This window comes from Artemia franciscana, chromosome 18 (assembly GCF_032884065.1).
Source record: "Artemia franciscana chromosome 18, ASM3288406v1, whole genome shotgun sequence".
NCBI classification, from domain to species: domain Eukaryota; kingdom Metazoa; phylum Arthropoda; class Branchiopoda; order Anostraca; family Artemiidae; genus Artemia; species Artemia franciscana.
The window spans coordinates 9,246,905-9,262,653 of record NC_088880.1 but is presented as its reverse complement, the minus strand read 5'-3'; the positions used below and the strand labels follow the sequence as shown (position 1 = coordinate 9,262,653).

The following is a 15,749-nucleotide window of genomic DNA, read 5'->3' as shown; positions in this document are numbered from 1 at the left end:
TTACACTTTAGAGCCACTTAATACTGGGGCGCCTGGCCTCCTATCCGAACCATAGATACTAGGGGGCACAGGCTGCGGCACTTGAAATTGAGACTGCCCTTGTGAGTATCGAGGGTGTGAATGCTGTGTTTGCTGCCTTGGAGGACAAAGAGGGTCAAAAATATTGCTTTGCAATGGCATCCGTTTATCTGAAAAGAAGAAGACAATTTTATCTAACATCTGAAAAATATCTACAAAACGAAAAATGCAGCAAAAAAAAAAAAAAAAAATCGAAGGCCACACTTGCCTTTCCGTGACGTTCAAATAGGAAGTTCAAATAGGAATAAATCCTTTTTATAGACAGTGATAAATTTTATAAGAAACCTAGATATTTCGGTCATATATGCAGTGACCATCATCAAAGTAAAATATTTGAGTATTACTGCTGATGACAGTCACTGCATATGTGACAGAAATATCTAGTATTTCTTTGTGAAATTTATCAGTCTATAAGAAAGATTTATCCCTATTTCAACTTTTTATGAAAAAAGGAGGATAATCAAAGTCAGTGAAAAAAAGAAGATGTAAATATTACTGGCGAGTCATTAGTGCAGAAATAAGAATTTAAAAAAAAAAAAAAAAAAAATCGAAGGCCACACTTGCCTTTCCGTGACGAGAAAAAGTTCAAATAGGAATAAATCCTTTTTATAGACAGTGATAAATTTTATAAGAAACCTAGATATTTCGGTCATATATGCAATGACCATCATTAAAGTAAAATATTTGAGTATTACTGCTGATGACAGTCACTGCATATGTGACAGAAATATCTAGTATTTCTTTGTGAAATTTATCACTGTCTATAAAAAAGATTTATCCCTATTTCAACTTTTTATGAAAAAAGGAGGATAATCAAAGTCAGTGAAAAAAAGAAGAATACAATGTAAATATTACTGGCGAGTCATTAGTGCAGAAATAAGAATTAAAAAAAAAAAAAAAAAAAAAAAAAAAAAAAAAAAAAAAAAAAAAAAAATCGAAGGCCAAACTTGCCTTTCCGTGACGATAAAAAGTTCAAATAGGAATAAATCCTTTTTATAGACAGTGATAAATTTTATAAGAAACCTAGATATTTCGGTCATATATGCAGTGACCATCATCAAAGTAAAATATTTGAGTATTACTGTTGATGACAGTCACTGCATATGTGACAGAAATATCTAGTATTTCTTTGTGAAATTTATCAGTCTATAAAAAAGATTTATCCCTATTTCAACTTTTTATGAAAAAAGGAGGATAATCAAAGTCAGTGAAAAAAAGAAGAATACAATGTAAATATTACTGGCGAGTCATTAGTGCAGAAATAAGAATTTAAAAAAAAAAAAAAAAAAAAATCGAAGGCCACACTTGCCTTTCCGTGACGAGAAAAAGTTCAAATAGAATAAATCCTTTTTATAGACAGTGATAAATTTTATAAGAAACTAGATATTTCGGTCATATATGCAGTGACCATCATTAAAGTGAAATATTTGAGTATTACTGCTGATGACAGTCACTGCATGTGTGACAGAAATATCTAGTATTTCTTTGTGAAATTTATCACTGTCTATAAAAAAGATTTATCCCTATTTCAACTTTTTATGAAAAAGGAGGATAATCAAAGTCAGTGAAAAAAAGAAGAATACAATGTAAATATTACTGGCGAGTCATAAGTGCAGAAATAAGAATTAAAAAAAAAAACAGAAAAAAAACACAAGACAATATAGAACACAAACTTAAAAAAAAGGATAAATTTATGTAAAGACAAATTTATAGAAAGACATTATAGAAACGCTATATATACAGAAAGACAAAGGTAAAGGCAAATTTATAAAAAAGTTTTAAAATACACACAAACAATTATTTTTATCATGCTACATTTTCATTTACAACCAATATGAAATGCAAGTCTAATAATGATGAAAAAGACATTGAAGAAACAGCGAAAACATATAGATATATAAGAGGCTGAACTGTAGCGTTGAGTTATTGAAGAGCCATGCGCCTTCATTGTATTATTTCTTCTATTCTTATGTCAAACCATTTCGTGTATAAGCAGTGATATTAGAAACTTTGGAAGGAGCTTAAACATTAAACATTAAATTAAACATTAAAACTTAAAACGAACAGAAATTACTCCGTGTATGAAAGGGGCTGCTCCCTTCTCAACGCCCCGCTCTTTACGCTAAAGTTTGACTCTTTCTCTCAATTCTACTTTATCAAACAGTTCTCTCAACGCCCCGCTCTTTACGCTAAAGTTTGACTCTTCCTCTCAATTCTACTTTATTAAACAGTAAAAAACTTCAGCGTAAAGAGCGGGGCGTTGAGAAGGGAGCAGCCCCTTTCATACACGGAGTAATTTCTGTTCGTTTTAAGTTTTAATGTGACTCCTTACTTTCAGTTAAAAAAAACTAGTTTTTTTTTATTTAATTTCTGAACATTTTTGAATTTATGCATGTTTGATTTTGGTTCTCTACACATAAATTATTAAAATGAAATTTGCATATTAATTCTTTTTTTGGCTAAATGGCTTTCTCTTAGTTTTGATTAGACAATTTTGAGAAAAAAGGGCTGGAGGAGGAGGCCTAATTGCCCTCTAATTTTTGGGTTGCTTGAAAAGGCAACTGGAACCTTTAATTTTTAACGAACGTTTTTGTTAGAAAAAAATATACGTAACTTAAGCATTAACTTACGTAACGAACTTTTATATACTTATATTTTTATTATGTGTATGAGGGGGTTTGTCCCCCCTGGAGGAAAAACTTTCCTGGACTTGGATTATGCTGATGAAACTTTTAGAGGTTTTACGAGTTCAGCGTGCTAGAATAGGTTTGAAAATTGATGTTAAGAAGACTAAGTCACTAAGGCTAGGAATAAGTGAAGACGAAAAGGTGACGAAGAGTGAAAACGACAAGAATAATCAGGTTACACTTACCTTAGTAATATTATTAGTAAAGACGATGGGAGCAGTGAAGATGTTAAAAGTAGAATAGCCAAGGCTCAGGGTGTTTTTTGACAGTTAAATAAAGTTTGGAAGAATAGGAAGATAAGTCTCCAAACCAAAATTAGAACATTGAAAGCTAGAGCGATGACAGTGGTCAAATATGGCTCCGAAGCACGGACGCTCCGAAAAAAGGATGAAAATTTACTAGATGTTTTCCAGAGAAATTGCCTACGGATTGTTCTGGGTACCCGGCTGACTAACCGCGATTCAAACAGTAGGCTGTACGAAAAATCTGGTTTAGTTCCGCTTTCTAGGGCTATAATGAAAGAAAGGTTGAGATGGCGAAGCAACGTTCTGCGGATGAAGGTAGATTGCCGAAGATTGTCCTTTTCGGCCAACTGTATAAGGCTAAACGGAAAGTAGGTCCTCATTGTCTGGGGTAGGATGATGTCATAAACAAAGATTTAAAGAAAATGGGAACCTCATGGGAGGGTGTAAAGAGGGAGCCTTTGAATAAAATAAAATAAATAAATAAATATATTCGCAAATTTGATGGCAGGCCGTTAAGCCTCTACAAAACAAAAATCTTAATTTGCATTTCTTCTAAATTTGCATAAGGAGAAAATGTCACTTGAATAATATTCATCAACTTCCTTCTTGAATGTCCGTAGGTTTGTGGAGCAGATTACTCTTTCTGGTAAGTTGTTCCAATGCTGAACAACTCGGTTGCCGAAAGTCCATCGGCCCATGTCCTTGTAAAAACGTTCCATACTCACTTTGTACTGATGTCCTCGGAGATGATTTTTATTGAACTGCACGATTCTCTGGGCTGGTACGTTATCATAGGCTCCATTGCAGAGCTTGTACATTTCAATAAGATCACCACGATGGAATCTATATGCGAGGGTTGGGATTTCAAGCTTTCTAAGCCGCTCTTCGTAGGGAAGGAAGCGTAACCTGGGAGAGAATTTAGTTATCCTCCTCTGAACATTTTCGAGAGCATCTATGTCCTTGTTGTAGTATGGTCTTGTAGAACAATGTCCATACTCAAGAATCGGGCGGACAAGGGACTTATAGAGCGTAGCAAGCATTTTGTCGTCCTCGCACGAGAAGTTTCTTCTGATCATACCAGCAACTTTGGAAGCCTTCTTGACGACAGCTTCATAGTGGCTACTGAAGTTCAGTTCAGAATCCACTAAGATGCCTAGGTCTCTTTCTTCTCTACTAAGAGTGAGTGCAGTGGAACCAAGAAAGTATGAGGACGAAAAGTTTTGTGGACCCAGAGTGAGGATATGACTTTTCTGGGTATTGATTTCCATGATCCATTTCCTCATCCAGTCATCGATTCGTTGGAGATCCGCCTGCAGGTGGTGAATGTCTTCACATGACGAGATGACGCGATAGAGCTTTGTGTCGTCCGCGTAGAGAAGGATGTCAGATTTGATGCCCTCAACTAGGTCGTTGATGTAGAGATTAAACAGAAGGGGGCCGAGAATTGACCCCTGGGGTACTCCGCTAAGAACTTCTTCTTCGGCATTGCTGAGACAACCTTCTACGCACACAACTTGCTTTCTATCAGTTAAGAAGTCCGTAATCCATTGAAGAAGACTGAATGAGGACCCGGATGATGAGAGACCGTATTTCCTGAGCTTCTTGACGAGACGCTTATGGGGAACTTTGTCAAAGGCTTTCTTGAGATCCAAGTATATGAGATCAATCTGGAACCCCTTGTCGATGTTTTTCTTCCAATCATCTGTGGCACAAAGCAGTTGGATCTCTGCAGATCGTTCCTTAAGAAAACCAAACTGCTTTTCGGTAAGTATTTTTTCTCGTTTTAAGTGTTCTAGGGTGTGGTCTGCAATGAGAGACTCAAGTACTTTACACGTAATACAAGTGAGGCTTATCGGTCTGTAGTTTGATGGGTCTTCTCGTTTCCCACCTTTGTATATTGGGACGACAATAGCTTTTTTCCAAATAGTGGGAAGCTCACCGAGTTCAAGAGACTTTCTGTAAATGTAAACTAGTGGCTCTGTTATTACCGTTGCAAGTTCTTTGAGCAGTTTTGGATGTAGATTGTCTGGGCCTGTGGACTTGCTTGGGTTAAGTTCTCTGAGTTTTTTTAGAACATCGCTATGTTTGATCTCTATCGGTCTTATCAATTCGCTTATACCCTGAATTGGTTCCTCGCGGCTAAAGTGGTCTTCGTTCTCAGGTTCCTGAGTAAAAACAGAAGAGAACTGGCTGTTGAGAAAATTTGCCTTGTCCATGGGGTCGTGTACCAGCTTTTGTTTCACGGGATCATAAAGAGATGAGACTCCACCTTTGTTTTTCCTTTTGCTGTTCACGTATTTCCAGAAACTTTTCGGGTTTTCTTTCAAGGAGAAAGCTAATTTACGTTCTCTAAGCTTTCCTTCTCTTCTTGTTGCTTTTCGAACCCTGTTGCGGAGCCTCTTGAATGTTTTCTCTCGGTCGTTACTTAGTCGATTACTTTTGTAGTCTCTCCATGCTTTTTGTTTTGCTTTAATCAGTTCAATATTGGCTTTAGGTAATGCAACACGGGTGTATTTATTGTGCATAGGAATAAATTGTTCTTCCATTGAGGCTACAATCTTAGTGAACCTTGTGTAAATGGTGTCTAACGACTCCAACCCACTGAATTCTTCAGTCCAGTTGACATCCGAAAGCTCTCTTCTCATAGCAACGTAATCTCCCTTGTAGTAGTTACGTTTCAGTGCCACACGTGTCCTCAAAACCTCCGTTTCCAAGCTAAACACAATTACCGAGTGATCCGATTTACCGATTGGTGACAACTGCTTAATATCTGATACCAGGTCTCCATCGCTTACTAGTAACAAGTCGAGGATACTTGGTGTGTCAGATCCCCGCATCCTTGTTGGCTCAGATATTAGCTGCTCTAGAAAGTGTTCGTTAATAACGTCCAGGAATTTACTCGTCAAGCTTGCGGTAGATTCCGTGGTGTATCGCCTATTCCAGTCTATCTTAGGGAGATTGAAATCTCCTATAATAGCAAGCTTTTGGTTGGTGTTCTTAGCGAATGCTGCTATTTGCGAGAACAGAGCTTCGTCGGATGTGTCAGTGTTGTTGGGGCTACGATAACAGATCCCAAGAACAGTGTCGCTGGTCGTTTTAGACTTAATGCAGATCCACAGACTTTCTTTGGGCTCAATCGTGTCGGTTGACCTCGATATTGGATGCACGTTGATGCCTTTTCGACAATAGCAGGTTTGAAGTCCAAGCAGATTTTTTTTTACGCCTACGACTTTTTTTAAGAGAGGGATCAGTTTGGACAAAGGCTTGGGGATCCCGTCGTTACTGAAAACAAGAAGTTATGTGGAATGCGACTTTTTGGAAAGACAGCGATTATCCTGAAATCTAAGCGAAATTATTTGGCAAATGACCTATAGCCGCGGCGAATCAGGTTTTCCAAAATATCCAAGAAATTAGCTTTAGCAAAAATTAACGTGTTAACATTTAATCCGTGTTAATTCGTGTTGTATTCGTATAATACTTCGTGTTAACGATGGTATATTTACGAACGTTAATTTTCGGCGAGAATTTTGGAGAATCAAGTTTTCTTTCGGGAAAAGTAGAGCCACTGAATAGCCGTCCTTGGTAAAATAGAAAAAAAAATCCAACTCCCCATCAACGAATTGCAGAAAAAAAAAGACTTAAATCAACCACTCCAAGAAAGTTTAGCTAAGACTTCACTTCGTACACAGCTCGCTTAGTACTATTTCTACTTATCTCTAAAGCATATTGTATTGATTTTATTTTAAATTTGAGAGTAAGGACGAAGTAGGCACAAAAATAACTGTAAATTGAAAGGGACTCATGAAGAAGTTTTGTCCCAGGGAAAATTTATTTAGAAGTTCTTTTATTTATAACTCAGTCATCTTAAGCACATCAAAATAAAAGCATTTTTTGTATTTTTTAAATAAAAGCATTTATATTACAGAATTCCTTGAATTGTCATCGTCACTGTGGCGTTAAATGATAGTGTCATTGTTGACACTATCATTTATCAATGACACTAAATGATAGTGTCATTGTTGTTTGGCAAAGATATCCTATTTAAAATTATACACAGTAAGGTCTAATTGCAATATTTTTATTCCAATTTTTACTCGCATCTTTCGGTTTTCTTCAGTCTAACAACTATAACATTTCAACTATATCCATGGAGAGGCAAAATAAAGAAAAGAAGAAAAATACCTCTACCGTAGCCAGTAGTATAGCCTCGATCTTGTTTTCGCTGTGTTTGTTGCTGGTATCCTTGAGGCGGACATGGCGGCAGAGGGTAAGGAGGCTTTGGTTTGCTTCCTTGCTGAATAGTTGGCAAATCAGACTGAAATCTTGGAGGATGATGATGCTGGCTACTTTGTCTGTTTTGTAGGCTTTCGTACTCATAGTAATTAGATATTGGTCGATCTGCTTTTGATTCCCTGGACTCCCGATGGGAGCGCTGGGAGCGGTACTGCTGTTGCCTTCGACTAAAAAAATAAATAAATAGAAGTTTCCAGTAATAAAGACATGTTTAATTATGAAACATTCTATAACTGGTTTCATTACTGATATGTTCAACATTCCCTTTAAATATGGAAATATCAACCCATACCTATACTGGAATCCAAATAATTCCGTTTGATTAAGTTCAATATCCCACTCCAACATTCTCTGAAAGTTTCAACTAAATACCTTTACCCATTCCTGAGATATTGCAGACATACCATTTTGACAACCAGAATGTCTATGATGTCTCTTGATTCAATACCGGTGAACATCAAATTTGACATTTCTAGAAATTTTCAACTTAATAAATGTAGCTGGGCCCAGTTACAACTGGGATGCACACAGTGCCCTCAAGTTCAGCATCCCCCTCAACAATCTCTGAACGTTTGAACTTGATATTCTTCCCTAACTACTGTTGAAATACTTAAGATTTGCTGTTTGTACAGCGTGGATCATTAGAGCGTCTTTTGATTCTGTTTAAAATCCCTCTTAGTATTACATGGAAGCTTCAGCTTATTCCCCATAGCCATTCCTGGGATCAATACAGATTGTCAGGGATAGAGGTGAAAATTCAGTTTCAGAATTCAACGCGCGTAAGCCAATATCGGGACAGTGCTTGGCTGTCCTGATCAAGAAGTAGCTGAGGCTCTTCAAGAAAACGTGAATTATCATCTCTGTAAACAGGTTTAAGTCAGTGTTGGTTGTGGTTCTAGTTCAAGCGCCATAACAGGTTCAGTGGCAGCAGAAAATCAGGAGCACCTCGAGACTCAAAATAATGCTGAACCTGTACAAGAAACAACCGAGCCAGATCTAAATAGTCAAAGCAATACAGTGGGTCATTCTAATTCACGTACAATTTTTGTACGTGTCGATAATACGTGTCGATTGTACGTGTCGATTGTACGTGTCGACATCACCGTCACGATACAATTTTTAAAGCATACCGAGTGCACAGCTTCAAAGGTCTATCAGAGTATGGTCCAACTATGAGGTAGGAACACTGATAGCCAGCTCAAGCTTAAAAAAAAAATTATGCAAAAGCGACTTCAGCGAGGATCGACTAAATTTGAATCTGGCTTTAAACACCATCTAAATATCTTCTGATGACAATACACCTTCAAAAAACCGACACTCGTGTATATGAAACAAAGCTCACATTTGAAAGATGAGCCAAGCTCACTATGCTCTTTTGCTCAATAAGCATTTGAAGGTTCATAAAAGATGCCAAACTCGTAGAAACTCTCTAGGACCCCGTTAGTTTCACACAGCAAAACTAATACAACAAAATTTATTCTCAGGCAGCATCCTAACAAATGGATGACTTAAAAGAACAGACTGTAACTGCCATTTCTTCTGAGACGCTTAAAGCGTATTTGGAGAAGAAGCATGACTAGGAAGTACAAGATCTGACACACGTGGGGGTAACATACAAGGGGGGAGCTGTCACTAGTGTCGAAAAGAGCCACCAACATCACCTGACGAATGGCGTCTTTTGGCAGTTTTTTTTTTCAAACTTCGCAACTGCATTACAAATTGGCATAAACATCTAATTCCTTGCTCTTGATTTGTTGCTATCGATTATTATCTATTATCAATTTGTTGCTATCGATCGATTATACTATTATCGATTTGTTGCTATCGATCGATTATTATTTGTTGCTATCGATTTATAGACACTGAAGAAAAATCTGTGGAAAAGATTTAGAAATAATGTATTAACTTAGCAGCTGGTTGAACTTTTCATATCGTGTCATTAGCATTGTGATGGATAAAACAATAAGAACTTGTAGATCCTAATTTTGTACTTTAAAGCTATACCTAGACTTTCAGAAACATGTTATTTTTTCCGCCAACTTTTTCCGCTGCAACCAGAAATGAGAACACAAGTCCCGAAATAAGTCCAAAGTTGTGAGCCCTTTTTGTTATCTAAATTCACAAAGTTCAGGAATTTTTAGAAGACAAATTTATTACTCAACGTTCAGGAAAGGTCTGATTCATCTGTGAAAATTCATGGAAAACGAAAATACCTTGCTGCCTCAGCTAGCCGCTGAAACAGGCAATTAACTCTTTTCAAGCCAAATGCTAACGAACCAAGGCCAAGAGAAAATTACAAAGTAAAAATAACAAAAAGAAAATTGGTTAAAACCCGTTACATCCCCTCTTCCTTTAGCAGTGTTTCATGAGTTCTCCCTTAGAGGTGTCATTTATGACGCGAAAAGGGGTAGGGCCACTTTGACAGCTACTTACGAGAGAGGCGCCACTCTGGCATAACCCTATACACACATGTAACTAGAGTGCCCCCATCTCAACCAGACTGCCTGACAATGGTTACAATTTTATCTATAGTTTTTAACGTCTGTAAATAAACCATAATTAAACCATGTATTCCGGCAAAATACGATCACCAAAGGATCTAAATCCTTTATTCAAATTTCTCTACAATGTTTATAAGCGAAGAAACAAAACCAGAGGAAGGAATTAGATATTCGTGCCAATTAGTCTACATTGTACTTTTTTCCGAAATAATTGAGAGTACATTGTATATACATTTAAGATTCAACTGGTTACGAAGTCAATAGAATTATTTAAATATCCTCCTCAAATCCCTGATCAAGATGTTGCTGCAACACTTGACTTATCCTAGGCAACGTAAATTTAATTGATATTAATGTGGAACTGTAATAAATGTTCCTAGCAGAGCACCAGGGGCGTAATTTGCAATGGGACAGGGGCCAACTGCCCCTCCCAGACCTGACTCCCCCACAGATTCTTCTTTAGTATATCTTTACCTTTATGGTATTAAATGGCTTGTTTTCAGTTTTCACTGTGATTCCCACTTTGATTTGAGAAAATGGGCTCCAACTTTACCCCCCCCCCCCATCACCACGATTTTGACGAAATAATGTTACCACAAAGCACTTGAAGTTGATTTCAGTTTCAGACAGGATATCGTTATGAGCAAATGCTGTATGACACCGTCTTATCTACTATGACGGTACCGAATGTTTGGATGGCAACCCTGACCTAGATATCAATGTGACAATTAGAAATAAAGTCCATTTTCAGGGGTGCTTGACTAGTCATTGTTTCTTTCAATCCATCAGAATTCCTTATAAAAGCAGAAAAAACAAGAGCCAAGAGCTCATATGGCCCTTGTGACGAGGTCGGAACCTAAAATTAGACCCTGTACTAGAGTTATCGATTTCATCGTCCTCATTTTACATCATCGTCCGATTTCGCGTCAAGAAGCACCGAACTCGCCAAAAAACTAGAAATCCCTCCAACTCCCCCAAAGAGATTGGATCCGTTCCGGTTATGTCGATCACGTATCTAGGACTTATGCTGATTCTTCCCACCAAGTTTCATCCCAATCTCTCCACTCGAAGCGTTTTAGAAGATTTCCGGTTTCCCCTCCAACTCCCCCCGATGTCACCGGATCCAGTCGCGATTTAAAATAAGAGTTTTGAAACACGAGATCCTTCTAAATATCAAATTTCACTAAGATTCAATCACCCGTTCGCAAATTAAAAATACCTCATTTTTTCTAATTTTCCGAATTAACCATCCCCCCCCAGATGATCGAATCGGAGAAGCGACTATTTTTAATTTAATCTTGGCCAGTCCCTGATACGCCCGCCAACTTTCATTGTCCTAGCTTATATGGAAGTACCCAAACTAGCAAAACTGGGACCGACAGACAGACAGAGCGACGGACAGAAATTGCGATCGCTATACGGCACTTGGTAGAATACCGAATTCCATAAAAACCCGAAATTGAACACACCCAACCTATCACATATTGAGATTAGGCTCCAAGCACATAATTAATGCTATTGTTGAACTGGAACGAATGTTAATGGCAGAGTACCCAAATTTTATTTCAGTTTCAGTATATGATACTGTTTGAGCAAATACTGTAAACTATATATACAATGATGGCACTAAAATGTTTGAATGGCAATACTGACCTAGATATTGTTATGGGGCATAGAAATAAATTAAAAATTTGTTTCTTAAATTTTTTTTTAAATAAAAAAAAGTCTGTATTCACAGGTAGTTCCCTGGCAATCGTCGCCTGTCGATCGATCAAATTTGCAAATAAATGAAAAACAACCGATAGATTATATACAGGCTATTCTGATTAGTCAAGATTTACCATGCGTAGCCAGTGAGCTAGTTGAGACTAAAAGAAAAATATGTAGTCTAAGACTAAAGTCAAATAATCGGCTAGCTAATTTCTAAATAGCATAGTTTGGCTTAACAAAAAAAGGGTAAGACAAAGTAACTAGAAGTGATATCTGAAAAACAATTATTATAAGTGTAAATAAACAATAACATCACAATAATTTACGGATGAATAAGTAAGAGGCAAATAAAATAATCATGCCAAAGCTGAATTGAAACTAAACTAAAAGTCTATACTTTTCATGCCAAATTACACGTTACTAGTTGAATAATACCTTTCTTCCTCAAATTCAACTTTGGCTCTCTGCCATAAAACCTGCTCTCGCAGTCTTTTCAGCTGTCTAGGGCTTATAGGAGTTCTATAGAAAAAGATGGCCTTTTTAGCTGCAATTCTGCGAAACAATCAAAAGGAAACAAAAATAAAATGATTTGGAAGTTTGTTAACTATATCAAATAATTCATGGAAAATATTCTTTCAATTAAACGAAACAAAAAAAGTGAAATAAAAAATAAATTTAACTTAGATATTTAGAATTAACAGTTTCATTTAGATAATTTGATAAATGACTTAATAGAAATTATGTTTAATTAAACATCTTTCACTTTAAAAATAAATATTTCATTATTAAATCTGGTAAAATTCTGGTTGATTGACTTTTGGCTATCTCGGAAAGGAGTTAGGTTAGGAAAATGAAATTTTCAGGGATGGGTCTAAAGGCTAAAGTGTGTCCACCTCCACTCCTTCTCCCTCTAGAGGACCCTGACCTTCAATGACCTTTAAAAATTGTGCGTTATAAAAGTGAAACTTTGCAAAATTTATCTTCTGCTTGTATGAAGTACAACAAATTGTTTTCAGCTTCACAACTTTGCTCAATCCCAATTTATAAGGTTTTAAAGATATGCAAATACATTTCCTAAATTAAAAAAAAAACATCGATATGGCTCAAAATTCTACTCAAATAACAGAAATTGAATTTTCAGAACTAAAGGCAGAGAAAAGGCAACTGGTACCTGAAAATTAAGGTAAAATGTTGTTTTGTCAAAATTTCAATAGGTATAGACCTGTCATGTAGGCAAATTTCAGGGCCCTCTAGAGGGAGAAGGAGTGGAGACGGGTACTTCAAAATACCTTCCTGGGACATACTTTAGCCTTTAGACCCATCCCTGAAAGTTTCATTTTCCTAACCTAACTCTTTTCTGAGATAGCCAAAAGTCAATCAACTAGAATTTTACCTTAAATATTTCTATCATTATATCATTAGTAAATATATAATAAACAGAAAGTAAATAACATAAGATGAATAAAAATAACAACAAAAAATAACAATAGCATACACTTTTCCAGCCAAATTACTCATTAATAGTTGAACAATACTGTTTTTCTTCGAATTAAACTTAGGCCCTCAGCCATAAAACCTGTTCTCGCGGTCTTTTCAGTTGTCCAGGGCTTATAGAAATTCTATATAAAAAAAGATATTTAGAAGTTTTATTAATTATTATATATAATTAATGAAATGATAATTTTAATTAATGCAAATGCAAAAAAAAGTAAATAAAAACTAAGTTTATTTTATATTTTTGAGAGTAGATGAAAATAATTAAATAAAAATTATTTTAACAATTTAATCTTAGATAATTTAATAAATAGTTTAATAGAAAACAACTTTAATTAAACATATCCTCATTTATTACATAATATATACTACATAGAAAGTAATTAATATAAAATAAAGAAAATGAATAAAAAATAATAATAATAGCAGACACTTTTTCAGCCAAGTTGTTCGTTAATAGTTGAATAATACTGTTTTTCATCGAATTCAACTTCGGCTCTGCCATAAAACCCGCTCCTGCCGTCTTTACAGTTGTCTAGGACAACAGGGAAAGAGGACAATAAAAAATATGGGTTCTATAGAAAAGGATAAGGTTCTATAGAAAAAGATAGGGTTCCATAGAAAAGGATAGGGTTTAATAGAAAAGGATAAGGTTCAATAGAAAAGGTTCTAAAGAAAAGGATAATGTTCTATAGAGAAGGATAAGATTCTATAGAAAAGGACAGGGTTCTATAGAAAAGGATAAGGTTCTATAGAAAAGGATAAGGTTCTATAGAAAAGGATGGGATTCTATAGAAAAGGATAAGGTTTTATAGAAAAGGATAAGGTTCTATAGAAAAGGATAGGGTTCTATAAAAAGGATAAGATTCTATAGAAATGGATAGGGTTCTACAGAAAAGGATAAGGTTCTATAGAAAAGGATAGAATTCTATAGAAAAGGATAAGGTTTTGAAGAAAAGGATAAGGTTCTATAGAAAAGGATAGGGTTCTATAGAAAAAAAATAGGGTTCTATAAAAAAGGGACAAGACTCTATAGAAATGGATAGGGTTCTATAGAAAAGGGTAAGGTTCTATAGAAAAGGATAGGGTTCTATAGAAAAGAATAGAAAAGCATAGCTCTTTTTAGTTATAATTGTGTGGTGTGGAGCAATCAAAGCAATAAACAACAATAATTTGATACTTATAAAATTGAAAATGAATAAAAGCCTATGAAAAAAATAAAGCTTCACCAATTCTATTTTTAGTAACTAATAAGATGAGGGTCTCTCCATTATCAGGTTGACATTAGCATGGCAATTATTAACTGATGGGTCAATATTAATATGAAGAGCCGACAGTCGATGCTCTCATGGGATGAACAAAATTATGTCCTTTGCATTGGCTGAAATATTGCAGTGGTTACTACTTTAGTACTGAAGGTTTCAACTATGGTAAGAAAAACTTTTTTTACGGAAAGAAATTCGTTGTAACGCTTTAAAATGGTCGAATTTTCGATTATTTTTAAAATTATTAATTACAATTAAAGATATAAATATAATACACAATTATAATTATTAATATACAATTAGTATATACAATTAAATAGTATATAATAATTAGTATACAATTTAAAAATGCTCTGTTTAGATTTCCACATTAGTGCATAAGTTTTTGTTTGGTTTTTTTTTGGCTATTACTCACGTTTTGCCCCTGGATGACTTGTAACTTATGAATTGCCTCGTCAGATGTGGACGATTTGCATAAGATGTTTGAAGTGGCAGTCTTTTATTCTGTATTTAGACCTAAACCGAGAACTACTATATGCTCTGAAATTGCTTTGGACTTGATTTTCACCAAAAACACACAAAAGCCAATTTCCACGGTAAAAAGCCCCGTTGCAATTTGATCCACTTGGAGCTCTAGAATGACTAGCCAATTAAACATTGGTCGTCAATAGGCCTGTGTCAAGCAATCAGGGGTATAACTTCATAATTCTTTAGAGTCACACTTTTACAAGGTTACTTGATTCTGTGCACAAATCCTCAAACACTGGCAGATCCAGGGGGTGGGGGTGATGTACCCCCCCCTCCAAAAAATAGCACCCTCATTCCTTGTTTTCTTTTCTGTTTTTAACTCTTTTTTGACAATGAATTTGTAAATTTGGTCAATTATTGGCGTCCTTGTCACATTCCCCCCCCCCCTTTATACTGCTCTTAGATCTAACCCTGGCCTCAAATAATTAAAAGTAGCTTATCTTGAAACGACTATTTTAAGTAAGTGTGCAACGAAATGGGAGGGTGTTATGCTTGACAGAGCACAGGCCCAAATCTTACAAAAAAAATTTACCAAAGTTATTGTAATAGGGGAAGGACTCTATCAGAGGGGTTTGATCAAAAGAGCTTACTCATAGCTTCCGTTGGCTTTATACAAATTCGCTTTACTAAACAAAAGCGATCGAAAATTTTAAGTAATCGAAAATTTTAGGTAAGATCCAATCCTGTAGTGTCTTTTAAGTTATCTTGTCCCAATAACTTTAGAAGTAATCTTGTCTGTACTTTAATTCAAGTATAACAAACTCGTATATAACAATTTAAATATAACATAAAAGGTTCTACAATTATATTAATTAAATACAAAAGTAAAGATAAATAAGCTACAATGTTTCATGAAGCATGAAACCGAAAAGATGGATAGGAGACACTGTCATCAAGAAAACGGCAGGGGAGGGGGATTTTGAGAATAGGCTACACACAGGGAAAAAA

General features: G+C 35.6%; 1 protein-coding gene across 1 annotated transcript in view; it reads right to left on the bottom strand.

The window, feature by feature from the left end:
* The window catches only part of LOC136038372 (partitioning defective 3 homolog), a 183,756-nt gene continuing 168,007 nt past the window's right edge, over positions 1–15,749 (bottom strand). The window contains exons 23-24 of the mRNA XM_065721442.1: positions 7,193–7,470; positions 1–188 (exon numbers count right to left, since the gene is read on the bottom strand). Coding sequence (XP_065577514.1) covers positions 1–188; positions 7,193–7,470 — 466 coding nt within the window. The remainder of the gene's footprint in view (positions 189–7,192; positions 7,471–15,749) is intronic.